Source organism: Trachurus trachurus, assembly GCF_905171665.1.
Source record: "Trachurus trachurus genome assembly, chromosome: 14".
Classification (NCBI taxonomy): Eukaryota; Metazoa; Chordata; class Actinopteri; order Carangiformes; family Carangidae; genus Trachurus; species Trachurus trachurus.
In genome coordinates this window covers 11,443,972-11,463,794 of record NC_139903.1, presented here as the reverse complement: position 1 = coordinate 11,463,794, position 19,823 = coordinate 11,443,972, and the positions used below count along the sequence as shown (strand labels likewise).

Here is a 19,823-nt window from a genome sequence, read left to right as displayed (position 1 = left end):
TTAATTAATTGAACTGTATGTGATGTACTTCCCCCTTTAATTGTGTTCAGATACTGACTGAATCCAGCAAGGGGAGGGGAGGGAAATAAGCCAGAGGGGTAGGGGTGGTATGGGTGAAATAATAAAAACTGGTCTGTCCTTCATAATGTGGTAAAGGTCCAGTCTCCGACCCTCATATGTGAGGGACAGGACAGGACGGGACAACCTCCAGACAACGGGAGGGTCGTCTCAGCCCCGAGGCACTGATGAAGTTTGTTGAAGTATTTTCTTTGTCCTATAATCAAGTATTCAGAGGTCACAACTAATTCAAAATGCAGCTGCAGGTATTCTCACTGGTACCAAGAAATATCAACACATCACACCCGCTCTTCTTTCGACAGTGTTCTGTTGAACTGTGTGTGCGCATTTGTGAGTGTACTGTAAGTGTGTATGTGGTGAAGATGGCATACACACATTGTTTACTTGCACTTGCACTCTCCGATTGATTTCTAATTGTTTTTTTACTGTAACTATGTATACCCTGCATGAAATGTGCTTTATAATAAAGTTGAATTAAATTGAATTTTGCCTGTTGAAGAAATGTTCAACTGCATCATCAACTTACAGATGGTAGTGTTTATCGCATTTTTAGAAAGTGTCCTAAATTTTCTGTATATGAGGTTTGTTCATCATTATTACATAATCTATTACATCTAACTTGTTTGTACAAAAAAATCATATGATGTTTAACTCGGCACCAAACTCAACAGAAACATAAACCAAGTTGTAGATCTATTCCTTGAACAACAAGGCTTCTTTGTTGCACTTTAAAACTGAAACTAATGCTCCTGTGTGACTCCCACAGACTGCTGCTGCTTTCTTTCTTTTTTTTTTTACAACTGTATGTTTCGGGTTCACTGTTCTCTGCGAGGCCAGGCGAGGTGAAAAGCTTTAAGTGCAGCATATCGACTGAAGTGAGAGCTGCAGAGAGTTTCCACCGGCCTGAAGTACCTCATCATTACAGCCGAGAGAGGAGCTCGACCTAAAACAGCCACACAGGCTGCTGAGGGGTCTCAAGGTGAGGGAGGATCAAGAGAGGAAGTGTTTAAATATGTTGATCCTCCAGTGCTGCTCATTATAGATGCAGATATGCTGGTGTCTCCATTTGCCTCTATAATTAGGCCTATCTCAGTGTAAAGCATAATAAGCATCTTTTCACTTACTTGGTGTACAATTAGTTCTCCTGGCTTCAGCTCAATAATCAGCCAGCCCCTTTGGTCAGCACAAAACTGATCACACGCAAGACGAAACAAAGAGTATCAGTGGCAGCAACAGGGTGGTTCTGTAATAGAAATTGCAGATAAGACGATATAAATCCCTGCTGATATAAAGAGAATGGAGGAAGTTACTGCTTTTACTACACCAATTTTAACTCCATTCACTCATCAGTATCACTTATTCCGACAGATGGAGGCCCAGAGGCACACAGACTCAGGAGGGGGAAAAAATAAAGTGCTGGTTGAATTTGATCTGAGGCCAGCACTGGGTTCACGTGTGGCGTCATACAGAAGCACTCAGCTAACTCTGAGCACTTTAGCCTTGAATATCATGTAACAAAAGTATTTTAAGTTACACCTGCCCAGACCAGACTGCTCTTGACTCAGTGCTGAGGAAGTTTTTCGGCGCAGAAGCATGCATAGATTAGATTAGATTAGATAAAATAGATAGATAGATAGATAGATAGATAGATAGATAGATAGATGGATAGATAGATAGATAGATAGATAGATAGATAGATAGATAGATAGATAGATAGATAGATAGATAGATAGATAGATAGATAGATAGGAAAGTAATGTAAAATGTATAACAAGATTGCATAGGCCATTAATTACTGGTTTTAACTGGTAATCATCTTCTATTCATGCAATACAGTCATCTATGTAATAGATGTTATGACATTTATTTTCCAACCAAATTGACATTGCCAGTGGAGTAAACAGCAATATAAATTGATTTAATCCAACTGCAAAAGCACTACATCTGTCAGGTTTTCAATATCAAGTATATACTCTATATATACTTTATAAATGAAGAGTGGAGGGCCGTGGTTTTGACCATGAGATGTCCAGGCTATTGCACGTGTGATGCATCTTTGCAGTATCCTTGCAGCGTAGTATGGCATCACTTTTAGAGACTCTTTTTGAAACTGCAGTGGTCAAGATGAGCTTAGATTAAATTTTCATATTAGGCAAAGGAAATCTTATCTTGGATCTCTCATCATGTCACGCGATCACATCAGAACACTGAACGGCATCTTTATCAGTTAATGGAGCCTGAACGTCTTCCTTCAGCCCAGAGCCACAGCGGGGTGCACGCTCCACTGCAGCTCCACACATCACAACAATGTGGGACGCCTCAAGTTATTTCACATAATTATGGAAAAGCACTGATACACTAATGCACATTATGAGCTGGTGCCAGGAAGAGTCTGTCCCTACATTTCCTAAATGATTCAACCTCAACATAGATATCTGTTGCTAGATTTTCTTTCTTCAGGTTTTAAGACATTTCTCTGAATTTTCTGCCTTCAATCCAATATCACAGCTGGAAATGACATTTAGTTAAAGGAAGCAACAAAAACAACAGGTTATTAGGGATAACCCCCACAGACACAAACAGTTTTCATAAGAACAGTTTCTAAAACGACTTCCAATGAATCTTTGTGTAAAAAACTACAACATTTTTCTATGAATCCAGAAGAACCAAACTTTGTCTGATACGAACATGTTGCATCAGTGGTTGTTGTATGTGTTGAAAGAAAATCGAATGACACATGTTCTCTTTTCAGTTGATTTTGTATTTTTTATTGAATAAATGATTTAAAAGGTAATAACAATGTTTAAAACTACATCTTCACAGCCATTGCTTACATACTCAGATAACCCATCTATATATATTCTTTCAACCCTCCCCACTTTTCTTTTGCATTTTTTTTTTTGCTAATTTCTTTTTTTTTTCTTTTGTTTTTTTTGTGTGTTTCTTTATTTTTGTGTTTTTTTCTTTTGGAGTCATACTATCATAATAAATGCCCGTTTCAAGTCTCATCACACTAACAGCAATTCAATAGGAAAAGAGGAAGGGTCTAGCTCTACAGGGGATGGATTTGAAGTTCCCAGTTCATATTATTCCATCAACATTTTTCAAGTTACTAAAGCAGAAAAAAAAAAGATCCAAAAATTGAAAGGAAAAGAAATAAAAGTTGGTATGAGGAGTTACACCAGGCAACCCTCCCAGCCCATCAGGCCACTGCAACAGAAAAAAGTCATTTTGTACAGTGACACGTCTTAGAAGTCAGTGTCTCAAAAATTCAGAACATAGAAAACCACTAAAATAATTTTGAAACTAGATCCAAAATATTCTTTTGAAAAGAATTTATTTTGATGTACAAAAACAGTCATTTTCTTTTTTTTTTTTATTTGCTTTTTTAAATATTTTTTTAATAAAAGTCTCAAACACAAGTTTATTGTAGTTCTTATTTCATTTGTCATTATCATTATTATTATTGATTCATTTATCCTTTTTTTTTTTTTTTTTTTTTAAATTCATCTATCAGTGCGATTGTATACCAGTGCAGCTACTGGGTCCAGAGTAAAGAAAACAGGCTTTTTTCATCTTTAATGGCATAAAAAATAAGGAAAAATCCATCTTTTATACAAAGTATAACTGCTGGTCTTTAGGGAAAAAAACATTTATAAACCCATAAAGCTAGGAGGCACACCATGGGATTTTCATTTTTGTAAATTAGAGCAATAATAATAATAATAGTAATAATAATAATAATAATAAACAAAATAAGTAACAACAATATGCAACCAGTTTTCACCATCCTTGATGCCATGTACGGCTTCAGAGATAGATTCAATGAATATTCATTGAAAAGGTGGGTTGCTTAATAAGTCAAGACAGTTGAGAAATCGCACACACACAAACAAAAAAAAAAAAGACATAAAAGAACATTTTGTCAATTGCAGGGGTGTTTTTTGGAAGGACAGGAAGCCAGGCCTGAAGAGCAGCATTTGGGCATGGCCGCTGGCATCTTTGGTTCAGTCGGACATACGAAGGTAACATGAGCTTTAGCATTCCTACGAAATATGAGAATGACCACACAAGGAATGCTGAGGCTGAACTCTAACCCTGGTATGGAACCAAAACACAATCTGCTACAACAAACTACGAATGTCGTTCCATAATATCCCATGAGGTATCAATGCTTTAAAACAGTTAATCAGTACAGAACCAGGACTATATTCTGCATGTTCTACGTAAAACATATACTCTGCGTCCCATTTATAGGAGATGCTTACCTTCAACACAGTTTAAGCGAGGCTTTTTTTCTTTTAAGAAAAAAAAAAAAACCCTCAACAACAGGAACCTCTCACTAGTCGACTAATCAAACGTTGCCCTTAACAAGGAGGTCAAACGATTCAGCAGCTAGAAGGAAAAAACGGAGGACGTGCTCGCGAAGGAGCAGCGTCCGATCTTCCAGAAGAGGCGACGACGACCACTACTACTGCCACTGTCTACTGAACGACACACATCACACCTTGACAAACTAGGCCATGAGGTTGGGCCACAGTGTTGGGAGTAATCGGGGGGTAGAGGAGGTTAACGTGTGACTTCTTGTCCTTTCAAACCTGCAGGGGCGTTGACTTGCACTGGTAGGAAAAAACAAAACACCTGTTGAACAGATCTGCATATATCAAGGATAGTAAAGGTAACACATGCAGGATTTTCTCTCAATATACCGCTGTTGGATAGTTACAACGGCCATTAACAGTACATTCGATAGCCCCTATGAAGTGTTGCTGCTGGGACTTTTTCCTTCGGTAATGTATGCAGAAGAATATCTGTTTGTTTTTTTTCCCATAGGGAATTGATCCATCAATCACCCACACTGGACTTAAAGAAAGCAGAGTATCTTGGGGCTACTGTTTATATCGTGACAGTCATACTTCGGTATTACAATGTGCCGGCATGACTCATTTCACAGCAATATACTAAAGAGAAAATCTTACATGTAGCATCTTTAAGTATGATATGATCAATGAGTCCGCATGACCAGTCACGAGCTGTGACCACCCCAATATGAGGTCCGATAGCACCATATTTGTCTTTTAAATCTCTTAATGGTTAATAAGAGTGTCTAAGCCATAGATCAAGCATATCATGGATAAAACCATAGGTCTCATACTCAGACATACATGCAACAAAATACATTGCATGTGTATACAAAGACATATATGTAAAAGAGCATGGTCAATTTGGTTTTGCAGCAGAAAAATTCAGGTTGTGCTGTATTAAATGGACCAGGAGGTGAACGTCTGACTGTTCCTCGCATCAAACTGCATTACGTAGTGTCGGTACATTTCTCTAGAGGCTTGGAACTGTCTTCCCATGGTCTTTAAATATTCAGGGTAATAACACGACAGTGCCGAACATTAGTCAAAGAGAAAAGTGTTTACAGAGCCAAGTGGGGCTTTGAAAAGGGAAAGAAGAAAAGAGGACCAGCATCTGGGAAAGATGTGAGAGCAAACAGAAGACTGCAGCCATACAGAAGCTGCCATATGTCTGAGGAAGTATTCATAGTATTTGATTCAGAAAACATCATCACAGCCCCTGCCCCGCCCTTTTTTTTTTTTTAACACTGTGGTGCGACAACAGGGTGAGGAAAGAGGGGGAACCATGGGTGGGAGGAACACTCAGAGCATCGTCTACTGGTCCATCATTTATTAAATCATTAATTTAAGGCAACACAACTGAAATCTGGGTCATTTCGGGTTACTGTGGATGGAGTGCCAAAAGCCCTTGACGTTTTGCATAAAGAAAAATAACCTGTCAGTTAGTAAAGGCTGTTACGAAGAAAGATGTTGGTCAAGTAACAAGAACCTCTCAAAAATTCCAGTTAGCCAAACTAAAAAACCGAACCCAAAACAAGCAGATCACGTGATGAGCTTAACGATTCAAACGTTCTGGAAAGTAAGTCCAACTAGCCTAGTGTGTGTGGATTAGACTGACAACGGTAACATTTGGATGGGAAATGGCTTCTTTAGTCCTTACAAAGCCCTGGCCGACAAAAACAGACCACAAATCAAAACCTTCCCTGTGCCGTGGACACACAGATCGACGGGGGGGGGGGGGTCTCACTGAACAGCGGGGGATACCAGGAGAACGGTGGTAGTGCGGTTTCAACAACTAAATCGACTAGCTGCGACTACAGCAGCTGCAACAATGACATGCGCTTCTAGAAAATGACACAATCACGTTAATTAGCTCGCTTCCTTTGTGCGTCAAGTGGTGTAATGTTCATTCAAAATGACGTGTTTTTTTTTTTTTTTTTTTAATACAGCATTCTTCTTCTTCGTGGACGAGTGACAATGGTTAGCTATAATCTGAAAAGGCAAGACAATGTTTCCACAACGACACGGGCAATATACTACAAGACGACGTCCGACAAAAAAATGACCGAAACCGCCAGTTCGACAAGTATTCAGTGATGCGGCCTTGCCTGAGGCTGGCTGGTGGGAAGTTTGCATTCAGAGGTTGAGGATGAACACTCTGGGTAGTAGAGGCTGCCACTTTAACGGCACCGAATGCAAACACTTCAAGCCAAACGACAGACTACTCTTACAAAGTGTGGAATAAAAAGAGAATATGGCTTTAAGTAGTTATAGCATGTCCCTGTCAAGTGACTCCCTGCCAGTAAACTCAGAAACCAACAGACACAGTACATTTAAATGACAGCATTGTTCATGCACATACTGTTTTTTGTTTTTTTTCTCTCTTTTCCTTGAGGGGACCCGTGGTCTCGCCTGCCGCCCCTCTCCAAAGCAAGGGGACCAGACCGACCCACCTGTAGCCCACTTTACTGTACGTAGATCATTTTTAACAAGTCACCTGTGTGGACACGAGTATCCTCAGACAAAATGGCTTCCTCCGCAATAACCTTAATTTGAAAAAAGTTCAACAAAAATAAAATAGAAACAGGGAACGTTAGCCGTAAGCTCTAGCCAAACAAAACGCAGTTCAAGGTTTTACAGGTTCCACCACAAAAAACACCACAAATACTCAGGGAGGAAGGTTTCCAAAAAAAAAAAATCTCTGTAGGGAATCTTTAGGTAAAAATCCAATTTCTAATTTACTCCACTGTTTTTTGTTTTTTTTTCTCTTTTAAATCTCAAGGCAGACCAATGTCCATATCCACACACAGAAATACACACACGATTGTGAGCTCAAACAATAAACACGACCAGTAAAGACCGGTCAAAGGGCATCACAATCGTACTATCTATACTTTGGAGTATATAGATCCCGATAAATACTTCCAACTACAACACTACGTGAGTTTACAAGGCTCAAACAACCTCAACAGTCAATCTTTTTTTTTTCTTTTTGAGAGGAATCAGAATAGAGACGACACAGCCTTTGAGAACTGCAGTTGCCTTGCTACATGGTATACATGTCTGGATATTAAGATAAAGAAAAGAAGGAGAAATAAAAGATTTTTCTTAGTAAATGTAAAATTGTAGCAAAGCCTAAACAATATAAGCATGAGACTAATCTACTGTAAGAGACTTCCTTCCATCCACAGAATCAAACACCTGATTAGGTTTGCTGAAAGACGCAAGATTAATAAAATCTAATATTTGTTAATTTTCAAAAAATATGAATGAAGGGGGTTATAGATATAGGTTTACATATGCTGCAAAAACTTAACCACAGGCAAAGAAAAAAAGAAACGTGGATTTCTTGCCATAATCAAATGATGCTTCGTTGCCACCCGTTGCCATGTCAACGTCAGGGAGACGGCCAGCATGGCAACGGAAACTATCATCATAAAATGGTACAGTAGTAGAAATAGCTAGACCAGGAGGGGGCGGGCTCTCCTGGGAAAAGGTCCGCGGAGAGGTCCAATGATTGGTCATGCGGCTCGCTGTCAGGAATAATGGTTGTAGGGTGGTAGAGGGTGCCCAATGCCGTTCTGGTAGTGATGGTGCTGACGGTGGGCGATGTACTCTGCATAACCCATTGTCATCTTCTCGCTACGGTACCTGGGAAAGACAGGAGAGGTGTTGGTAAAGGCCTGACCCTCGTGTTGTGTTGTGTTGAGACAAGCAACAGTAAACAAGCTCAGGAGACATTATGGGATCCTCTCGGTCTCGGGGGGCTTCAGCAGAACAGCAGCAAAACAGCAACTATAGCATTTCACATGTTAAGATTTACGGTGCAGAGCTTATGATAAAAAGTAGATCGTAAATCAATGCAGCAGAGACACCTTTTCTTAATCAGAACCTGGCACTTGCATTACCCACAATCCAACTTGACTGCTGAAGATTTGGCCGTCTTGACTGCACAGAGATGTCAGCCTCGGGCAGAGATTAGTGGTGGTGGGCTACAGGAGTCTGGTGAACCCTCTTATTCTTTTTTTTACTCCCCAATCTACAATTTGTATTATATTCAAACTTTATAAGTGAATTCATTTCCTCTGCTTCCCCCGAAAGGCTTAAAATAACTTCTTCACACACGCAGCAGAACTCTGAAATAAAGTGAGAGTAATCTTACCTGGTTAACTTAATGGTCTTCCTGAAGTCATTTGTGATGGGAGCTTTGTAACCTCCCTTTCGTAGTAAGGAATCTATGGTTTGAATGTGGTCCCAACCTTGATGAAACAGAGAAAAGCTCTTTTAACACCAGTCAGACTTTCTTTGATATTCATAGACACCCTTTATGAAAAGCAGACTTGATCGGGTGTGTTAGGATGACCAAGAACTCACCTTGCTCCTTTGCAACCTCTGGTAGGTAGGTGGCGGTGCGCTTTGATCCTTTTTCATTGAAAAACTCTATCCTAATGCCGTGAACACCCACCTATACAATCCAAGACAGGCACAACAAATAGAAAAGATCATCCCCTAAATCTCTACATCCAGCAAAGGAAAAAGGAAAAACTGCAACTGTTCTCTTAGACAATGTGCACAACTGCTACAATTTACAACCAAGTGCAGCATTGTTTAATTTGTTCCACCGGGCTGCATCATGGTTAGACAATTGATTTATTATTTCATTAGCCTTAGTTTCCATTGTCTTTAATACAAAACAGCTGGTGGACACATCTTTTGATGCAGCAGAGTAAGCACTCTATTCTGAATACACACCACCATCCAATAACACTGGATATATTTTCAAGCACAAAAACCTGCTATCATTTAATTTGAAGCACTATTATTGAGATCAAAAGTCTATTAGTATTGTATGAGTTTCTACTCGCATGCGAATGCACAAAAACTCTTGGTCATTTGCTTGGCTTTAAGAATTTTGTTTGCACACATCCAGAGAGATGTTAACCTCAAAGAAATGTGGAGGAGCTGCTCAGCAGGGGTGAGGCCGCTCTGAAGGAGCGTTTCAGCTGTGAGGCAGCACAGCTCAAAGCAAATGATACCGTTATGCGTTTAGAGGGCAACTCCCGCACTCAGCCATGTTTTAGCCCAGCGTGCATCTTACCTCCCAGTCAAGGTAATCACCGACGTCTTCAAAGTTGGTGAGAAGAGACACTGAGCAGAAGAGGCGAGGCAGCTCATCCCTTGTCATAGGGGGGAAGCGGCTGTCTTTAAGGGCACTGCAGGCAGAGAAGCACAAAGCAAAAACACCATTATAGGAGGAAATTGAGAAAGTCGTTGTCATCATCGAGTATTAAAATGCCCGAGAGTTGGATTGCTACGGGCAGGATCTGAAAATGAGATTTCATTTTGGCTTTTTTTTGAAAGGGAGGGAAAGATTTCTATAAACATTCAGAGGGCAGCGTTGTTGCAACACAAGCCTGTCGACAGTGCTGTTTCTAATGTTTGTGTGTGAGGAGCCGAGTGTGTGTTTACGTACATTAGACATGTCAGGTGTTTCTGGCCTAAGGTCAGAAACTGCCAGTGAACACATACCGCACCGTCCTTTTAAAAAGAGAGAGACCGAAGTCTGCAGATGCTTTTAATTTTTCCCTTTCAGTCCTCTCCACATGCATGCCCACTTTTTCCTTTGTCGGGGAGTCACAGGTTACATGAAATTTAAATGACAGTCACATTAGCACTGAATATAGATTCCTGACTCGCTTTCAACCCACCGGTAAGATGACATATGCTGGTTTCACCCCCCGTCACTGTGTTGGTCTGGAGAGGGTATAAAAGTGTCCAATACAACTACACAACGACTCTTTATACGGTAATCACAAAATTCTGCATGAAATAAAACCTCTTCACAATATTTCACACATTACAGTCACAGTACAGTACAGAAGGTTATTGTTGTGTTAGCGGTTATCATCTTGATCAATAACTTGTGTTGTTAGCACATTGTAAGTGCAATTTGTTCACGTACAGTGCTTACACACACACAGAGCATAAATAAGACAATATCCATTAATCTCAACAACTGAAAAATGATGAATGCCCCTTGTGTTGTGTTTTATAATAGATGAACAGCAATAAATACAGAAAATTCCATGTCCCGTGCTAATGCTTACCTGGTAAGGGTGTACTCCCTGAGTCCTGAGTGCAGATTCATGGCAGAAAATGTACCTATACAACCCCTCAACCGCTTGTCTCTGCCTATTTTCCATGTGACAAACAGCGGGCTGAAAGACAAGACAGAGAGAAAAAAAAGAGACATTTTAAAGCATGCACAGAAGACGTACATCCCTGTGGTGTGATAAAAAACTGTGGGATCAGATATAAAAAATTTGTTTGTCTGATTCATGAACAAACTGCGTGAATGACAATCCAACAAAAAAAAACAAAAAAAAACCCAAATAAACAAACAGAGGACAGGAACAGTGCAAAAGCAGAGCGAGTGTATGATGAAATCAATTTGAAGGCGGCTCATCTGGGTTGGCACAAGTGCACTTCAGAGAACAACATTTGAGTGTGGTAACATTGTTGGAGGCCATTCACAGCTGATCTAAACCAAAACTGCGCTGAAGAAGATTATTCTCCCACACTTTTAAATCACCCGTCTCCTTCATGTCGGGTGGAACAATTACACTTTATCTAATTTTCTACACTGGTGGTCACAGAACGGCACGTGCTTCAACCAAGCCTAACTGCATCCATTAGGGTCTTCTTGGTGTATTTTCTTCTACAGAGCTACACTGATGATTCATTGTGTTACGGGCACTGTAAAGACACAACTGGGTGCAGGGCGGTAGTCAGGCTGGACAGATCCACCGACAGAAGGCCACCTCTGCCCTGGCGGCTCAAAAGTAAACAGCAGCTGTCCTTTAAATCTTCACTGTATAAAGATCTGATTTACTGACTTGTCACTCATCCATCAGATACCAATACAGGGATTAGGACTCTTTTTCTTGAATATGAGCAACGGTGCCATTTTCAGAGGACCAATTAAATCAAAACAGAGCTTGACATGTTCATAGTTTTACACTATTAGTTGTGTCACTGATTGATTCTTCAGTAATAAAACCAGACGCCTGTTACCGTATATTGCAGAAATAATGTATTTTGTCTGCCTTCGAAACTGGGACACTGATGACAGACTTGTTATTGATATTTAGCCTTTTTTCTCATTTTCTGTGTTCCACCTTCGTTTTTCCCCAAAAATTAATTAGTAACGACCCTTCAGCTGCTTTCTTGTTGGAACTACTAATCTCAGCAGCGTTTGGTGAAAATCTTTCTCCCTTTAAACAAGAACAGCAAGTCTGTAAATAACACTTTGTTCAGAGAAACACAAACAACCTTAGAGTATCCAATTTTTGGTCCTATATTCTTTCAATAAAATAACTGCCTTTTGAAATCTTGCTTTACAAAAAAACACAAGACATTTCTCTTTGGTATAATCTTTATTTACTTTCAGCATATTCACATAAGTCACAACTGATTTCTTACAAAAGTAACACCATAATTTAAGGCTTTCATTCAACTGAGTAGCAAAAATTTAAAATAAAAATGTAAATGACAAAGAAACAAAGCATTAACAGCTACAGAGAATACTGCAGCATTTGCAGCACTCAGTGAGACACAAGATGGTGTCTAATGGTGACTGCAGTCGACTGCTTTCTTACAAGTTTAACTGAGACGTTCCTTGGAAAAACACTGCATGGTAATTGCCCTGTAGCTTCATTTTACTTTTCCTGAACCATTTTCTTCTTCTGTGCCTCTGAGAAACACCGGTGTCTTGTCTTCTGGCGTTGTCCTCAAATGAGGGGGAAAGGTAATAGAGGAAAGAAAGAAAAAAACAGCTCATGTCATTCATCATTTTGGCAGCACAATGGATAGATACAATTAACAAGCAAAAATGTTTACTAGCTGGCTGTTAACCTGAAATGTTAATATTGCCTTTCAGATGTTGCTTTAGCTTTACAATAGCTGTCTAAAAAATGTGTTTGTGCTGCATAAACCACTTTATCTTCTTATACAACCATCTGAGACAACTGAAGTTTGCTAGCTTAATTAGCTGTTTAGTTATGCCAACATACCTGTAGTCGTGCTTACTTGGTTCTGGGGTCCACTGGTCCTCTTTCGGTCAAAATGGAGCAAAAAACTTTTTTTTAAATGTTGTACACTCAAAAGAGTCATACTATGTCAAGTCACAGTTAACAGCATGTGGCCTCCATTTAGAGGAGAGGTTGTTTTTACTAGATCCCAATAATATGTTAGCTTTGCTCTTCAGTCAAGGTGATTCACAACTGGACTTGGCATACAGTATCCCACTGACTTCATAAAATAAAATACAAATCACATTTTCAGGACAAAGGTTCCTGCTCCTAACTTAGGGATTTAGAACCACTATAATAATAATAATCACAAAATGGTCGCCATCTGAGGCCCCGTCGTTGTTTACTGGCCAACGTTGCAGAACACTGTGTCTGTGTCAGATGTTGGGGTCGTTCTGAGCAATCCAATAATTCAATCTGACAATGCCCCCGAGTGAAGGATATGTCGAGGACACCACAGACCATAAGCATGGGTTTCTCAAACCTGTGGGAGTTTTAACACTGGCGGGCATTAGCCCTTCTACATTCCTAGTCATGATGGGGCTGGTTGGGCTCAGACCTTGGTTTCATGTGGTGAAGGTTATACACAATCCCACAGTTCACCCATTAGGACTGACTGACTTATAATCAATTTAAAAAAAAATCTCCAATCAAGAAGGGAAGCTTAAATATTTCATGTTTTGGTTATGAATTATGTTGGATTCATTTGGGTTGCTTTTCTCCTCTCAATGAACCTGACATGTCAATATGACGGCACCTATTGGGAGTGGGGGATGAGAAGGGGAACAGCCTTTGTGTAAAACTCAAGCCCTTTATGAACATTGTCCCTCTGTCAACATGCAGTCTTTCCTTAGGGAAATTAGCCACAATTTACAGTGCTCTAATAATGCAACACATTATTAATTACACATATAATTGCATTATTCAGAAACTCAGCAGGAAACACTCAATTTTGTTCAACTGCATGTGAAATATGCTCATACTTTACTAGTCCCAGGTATTTATTTGCCCAGTTAACATGAAAAAAAGTTTTCTCAGTATATGTCTCAGTGTATCCTTGGAGTAAGGATCCTATAAGACAAATCTAAGAGAAACTAATTTTTCCACAGACACCCTAACTAGCAGGAGCGCCATAATATTATTTTTGTGTCTGGGATCAATGTCAGCACTAATCTTGTCTGCTACGATAGTCTCAGGCAGGGGTTTTCAAAGTGTGAGAGAGTGAGCCTCCTCTTAAAGAACAAAGAAACAGTTGAAATTAAAGTTGATGTTAAAGTTTATGCGAGAGGACGCCATACCACTGGTCCTGCTGCATACCTGATGCGGTGCGGCACACCCAACAAATTAATTGCACACGCAATTAATCATTCAGCCCCATGTGCAAGTGACACTTCACTCATCTTTTGTCTTAATGTTTAGAGTTTTATAGCTTTTTTTTCTCATGTCGCACTCCCCCTTAAAAACTCTGGTGCCCCCCAGGGAAGGCGCGCCCCACAGTTTGAAAAACGCTGATCTAAGGAAAAACCAGGACTTTTTTTTTTTTTTAAAGAACTGGGAAAATATTCTTGTCAGTATCAGGGAGTGGATGTTTGTAAAGAGGCAGCCATGTGTGGAATCAGGAATGTTTCATAAAACACCACACAGACGAATAAAGAAAGAAAATATCATCCAACCAATGTAATAGCAACTCTACAAATTCAATAGGCTATATATTCAAATACATTTAAGATTTCTATCTAAATATGAATGTTTAACTCTTGCGATGTTTGTTAGAGTGATAGATTTGTATTTCTCCATAATCTGACACATGTATTTGGTTAGCTCATGGCACAGTGAGCTGTATCCACCCTCTCTGAGGTCTGCCAATTTATTATTTAGCAAGAAAGATGACAGAGGTGGAGATGCCAGTGTGTAGAAGATTGTGCACTTATGCATTTATGTCAGATGCCAACATGTTGGATTGTTTTACAAAGGTTAACATTAGCATAAAAGGCAGCATTTCAACAATGGTAACATTCATTCAATACAGAGTCAAATAAAAACTGAAAGGAAAATTCTGACATAAATGTGCAGAGGGAGAGATTAAGTTATCTAATAAGGACTTCCCCCCAAATTATATATAAGGTTTACCACCAACATGTTGAGAGTGCTAGAGCTGTAGCTATAAATACATACTTGGACCATTTACAACCCATGATATGGATCTGTGTGTGATCAATGGTAACACTGATCTGGGTTGTCAGTGATATGGTGACGTGTAAAACCGAGTTACACTGTAATTATACACTTCCATTTGTCACATGACAGTACAAAGAGACGCATTTAAAACCGCAATACAGTAATCTCTTTGACTGACTTTTTTTTTTTTTTTTAACAAACATTTAAACGTGTTCCTGCTTGTAAAAAAACAAACAAACCAAAGTGGACCAAAGTTTTCTTCAGCCATTTCCAGATCGATATGCAGGGGGTAGTCAGCTATGGCTGCAAGTGTAAACAATCCCTTTACAGCCTCAGCATCAGGGTAAAAACGCCCCTAAAGTCTCATGCTATCATATTTCAACATTTTTAACAACGAGAGGTTGAAATGTTTCAGTGGAGGGCGCAAGAGTGCGGTTACTGCCAGAAAACGTAAATGTATCAATCTTATAAGAAAACATGTCAAAAACATGTCATATTCTGTGAACACTTAAATTAATGAACCACCGTGTATGTTTGTCTGTTGTATTAATACAGCACTGTCAAATTTAACTTATATTTTGTTGTAAAACAAAAAAAAATGCCAAAGACTGCTAAGTGCTTTGTAAGAACCACCGTTTCTTTGTTGGTTGACACCAAACTGGCTTTAGTTTCCCTCTTTTTTCGACAGTAAATTCATCCTTACCCTTTAAAATCCCATGTCTTGATCACAACATCTACCTGGCCGCGATATCAGACTTTTAATACACCTGCCTACCATTGAATTAATTACTACAAGCTCATTAGTGCTTCGTTACCAAACTACTGATGTAGCGCAAAGCTAACAAAGCTAAGCCTATTATGTGGCAATGCAAGAGTTCATTGAGGATAACTTGAAAGATTACGAATACAAAAAAATGTTAACCTTTGATGTTTTACATTTGGCACTACTCGGGACAAGTAAAACCCACAATTGTTACATCGAAAAAATAAACTAAACGATGTTATCTCGTTTTCTTTCAAGTGTTGGTGGCGGTTAGTTAGCATTAGCTACAAGCTAACAGGCTAAGCTAACGTTAGCCTGTTACTCGAGTTGAGACAAACACTGTCGTAAAAATATTTTTCTCGTCATGAACCGGCGGGATATCTGTAAGTGACAGACTTTATCATTCAATGATAGGTAGCTGAGCTTGATAATAATGTATTAGATCATGTAATTTTGGCGTTAACGTTAAGCTAATGTAGCTGCAGCAGGCCGGTGCTGCAGACAGACAACAGTCTCTTTCGACAAGGCCCGAAATCCAACTTGGACAAATTAAAAAGCCATGATCTTGAGTTTTTCCGCTTTAAATTCGTTGTAAGTTAAGTGTTGTTTCGATGTGACAGTCTGCACATTTAATACAGGGACACATCAACAGCAAAAATCCACCAAGTGTCCCCGCAACAACAACACACATCACACCGTTTTGCCTGTTTGCTGGGAGAAGATAAAGATAAACCAATGAGCTTTGACACGACATGCAGCAGCAGCAGCAAGCAGCAGCAAGCAGCAGCAGTAGCAACAAACCAAAACAAACACAACAAAAGACATGAAAAATAAATAAATAAAAATACTCACTAGGGATCATTTGTAAACCTGGGTGTCCTCGGAGGTTGGTATCCGTACAGATGGCAATAAAGCACGTCAAAACAGAAGCAGCACATCTCCGCGGAGACCACCATTTTTCTGCCTCCACTTCCCGAACCAGGTCCCGGGCTGAGATTCGGGGAGAGGCCGGATGAAGTGTAACCGGCCGGGGCTGGGGACAGAGCGTTCGTGCCGCCGATGCTGCTGCTACCACCAACACCTCCGACACCTCCACTACTACTACCACCACCACCACCACCACCGCCGCCGCCGCCGCCGCTGCCGCTAATGTTACCCCCGGGTCCCCCCAGGCCGTTGGCTCTGCTCACGTTCGCCGCCGCTGCTGCTGCTGCTGCTGCTGCTGCAACGGTCGCGGCGGAGGAGCCAATCCCCAACTCCGAGCCACAATGTCCGGTTCCTGCCACCCCGCTTCCCGCCCCCACCCCGCCGGGACCCCCCGACCCGGGCGATCCCGACAGTTTCTGCTTCTTCACCCCGCAGCACCCGGCCGCCATCTTGGAACAATCTGCACCGACACACCGCTTCCGACCCATAACCACCGTCACCGCGGGAAGGGTGGGGGGGAACGCCGACCAGACGTAGAAATCCCACTGCGTTGATACGTATGACGGACAATACTCCACTTTCACTCTTTATTTTTTTATTTTTTTATTTTTTTTTATTTTTTTTGTCGGACGACGAAATAACCGATGTGGTGGGGAGAAGACTGCAATGTCACCCTAAGCGTTGCCTTTAAAAAAAAAAATGCGTGACTTCGCTACGCAAAATCCATAGCTGGATATTATTAAGCGTTTTTTGTTTTTTTTTCCTTGAGTAGTCAGCCAAGTCCAGTCCAGCTTTTGGACCACGGTGTTCCCAGTGGATCACCACCGATAACGTAAAGTCCCGGCCCCGAATAGGCTATTCACCCCCACCTCCCTTTAATACGACACCATCCGATGGGATTTCAATCAGTTCCCCTCCTTTAAACATACAAGTTCAGGGAGTATACACAAGTCCGAACAGGCCGCAGATGACAGTAACCAGGCGGTCCAGATGTGAAGCCGACAGCCAGTGCGCTGTAGCCCCGCAGCAGCACGCCTCTCCAAGTGGAAGCCGGGAGCTTGAGTACGCAGGACCCATAAGCTTCAGCACAAATTGCGCACAATGTCTTGGAGGACAGCGTAGCTTCTCATTGCACCAGCTTGTTTTGCTACTTGCCTCACGAACTTCTAATTATTTACACAGCAGCAGGCCCAGTATACTGTAGGAATGCCAGACACTGGGATAACGCAGAGTAAAATGGCATCTGACAATGCGGGGTTGGCATGGCACAATGAACCGCGTCAGCGCCGCCGAGCAAGTCATTTCAGTACCGTTAGGCCACAGTTTGCACCTGCATGATGTCTGTTCTTGGACCTGGTTTGAAATCTCAATATCACCCTCCGCGTCAAATGTAGAGCTGAAAGTTTTCACTGACGGTTTGTTTGGAGGCTGTCATCCGTGTATGAGGATGCATTATAGGAGATCATTCTAGTCCGTGAGCCGTGAGAAATCCTCCGGGTTGGGCAAACCCTCGCTCCGCACCCGTCTCTCTGCTGCTACCATTCAGTGCTGTTCGGGTAAAAGCCCTGTGATCAGTCTGTGGGCACAGGCATCGGTGTCGTCGGCACGCCGGAACCGGATTCAGAGAAAGTGCTGCGCTCACTTGCTACACATTATGCGTAACTTCTAGGGGTATCACATTTGCGATTCAGAAGAAAATCCTACAGTGCTGTGGAAGCATGCGCGCTCCTGACGCTCATGCGTGTTTGCGTGCGTGCATGGAAAAGTATCCACCAAGTTATAAAAGGCATAGTCCAGATTGGTGTATCGTTTAGATTTATAAATATGAACGCTGTTACATGATTTGTTTTCACTGAGGCGATTATATCATTTAAAAAAACATCCCTGCAGGATGAGATAAAGGTTAGAGTTTGTGTGATTTGTCATGTTACATTTGTTTTCTCAGGCTGCTGTTAAACTCATGGAGCCCTGAAACAATAAATATCATCCTGTCACAAATGCCCCCTCTTAAGTCCTGGCGCTCTGAATCATTGTCCTGCACTCCACAACCCCATTCAGCCAGCACTGCTGCCTTTTGGTGGTCTACACATTTATTAGTCATAAGTAAATTTATCAGTGCAGAGCGCAGTGAGCATTGTCTAAATGTCAGTGATTAATAGGCTACACATCATAGGATCAGCTGATGATGACTCTGCCCAGACTCATGCTGGACTGAGTGTGCTGGAAAGGGAAGACACTGTATGAGGGGCTGGCAGAGGAGGGAAATATCATCTGGGTGGGCGGCATGGGGACAGCAGATCTTCATCTCTGCGTGTTAAGTTAAACAGTTACACATTCTGAAATGAATTTCATGGCGTTTCCGTCCCCACCCATTAAAAAATACTTGGGCGTTTGTGAAACCCACTGGGCTACTGCACTGAGACTTAACATGAGCAATATGTTTAATACTGATTGCTGAAATGTAATACACATTTTGACAGCTGTTTTCCATACTTTTCAAATGAATTAAGGGATTTTTTTCTTCTGGAGAATCATTCTCTGAGGTTTAGGGTCCAATTTGCCTCATACACAACATAGGCCCTGACAGTTTACAGTGTCCAAACATTCATCAGACTTCAAACCACCCCAGAATAAATGATCTCAGAGGAAAATACTCCCTGGCACTCTGTATTTAGAGCCTGGCTGACATTAGAGAGTGTGATGAAGCTGAGAGTAGACTCTAGTATTATCATATGCTGCTGATTTTCAAGATTAAGTCATTATATTGCAGGGCAGAAAAAGTGCTCCTGCTCATAATAAGATGTATCTTAAAGTTAATGTGCACTCACTGTCCACTGACTTTGTCTTTACTTGCATTTACGGTCCAGTCCGGACATATCTGAAATGATCATCTACCAAGGCAGTCAGCTCTAACCCGCAGATGCTCCTCACATAAAGTGCCTCATGACTGACTCAGCAAAATGCTTCAAGCCCATTTTTGAAATGCACAACTAATTATTGTTAGCTTTAGTGGATATTGACTGAGCATTTGCCTGCATTTTCCTGGTAACAGGCCTCCTCCGGCAGACTGAAGTGCACATTAGGCTAAATAACTTGAGTTAAAACAGGGGTCTGAGTGTAGCCTTAAACCTTCCTTCTCCTGCATGACTTCTCTCATATGATCTGTTCAATGTTTGTGGAAAAAAGAAAATATTACAAAAATAATGTCTGATTGGCTGACATGGTGTCACTAATTGTGCTTTTCATTGACTTTAAATGAGTCAAGCCAAATGACAGCAGTGCCACTGAAAATCAGCATATTCCTTCCCGTAATATAGCCTACACATGGAAGTTAATAATCTGTACATTGAAACAGCAGAAAAGTGTGTTATTTTTACGTTTATACCCATAAAACGCACCATGTATTCATTTCACGGTAACGGGTCC

The 19,823-nt window shown here is 40.9% G+C and overlaps 1 protein-coding gene across 1 annotated transcript; it reads right to left on the bottom strand.

Annotated features, from left to right (window-relative positions):
* Positions 1-2,938: 2,938 nt before the first annotated feature.
* ammecr1 (AMMECR nuclear protein 1) lies at positions 2,939-17,978 on the bottom strand. The gene is made up of 6 exons (XM_083986286.1): positions 16,323-17,978; positions 10,547-10,657; positions 9,538-9,652; positions 8,814-8,904; positions 8,602-8,698; positions 2,939-8,090 (listed from the first exon to the last, which is right to left on the bottom strand). The coding sequence occupies exons 1-6, from the start codon at positions 16,883-16,885 to the stop codon at positions 7,976-7,978; spliced, it is 1,092 nt and encodes a 363-aa protein (XP_083842412.1). The 5' UTR covers positions 16,886-17,978; the 3' UTR covers positions 2,939-7,975.
* Between the last annotated feature and the right edge of the window lie 1,845 nt (positions 17,979-19,823).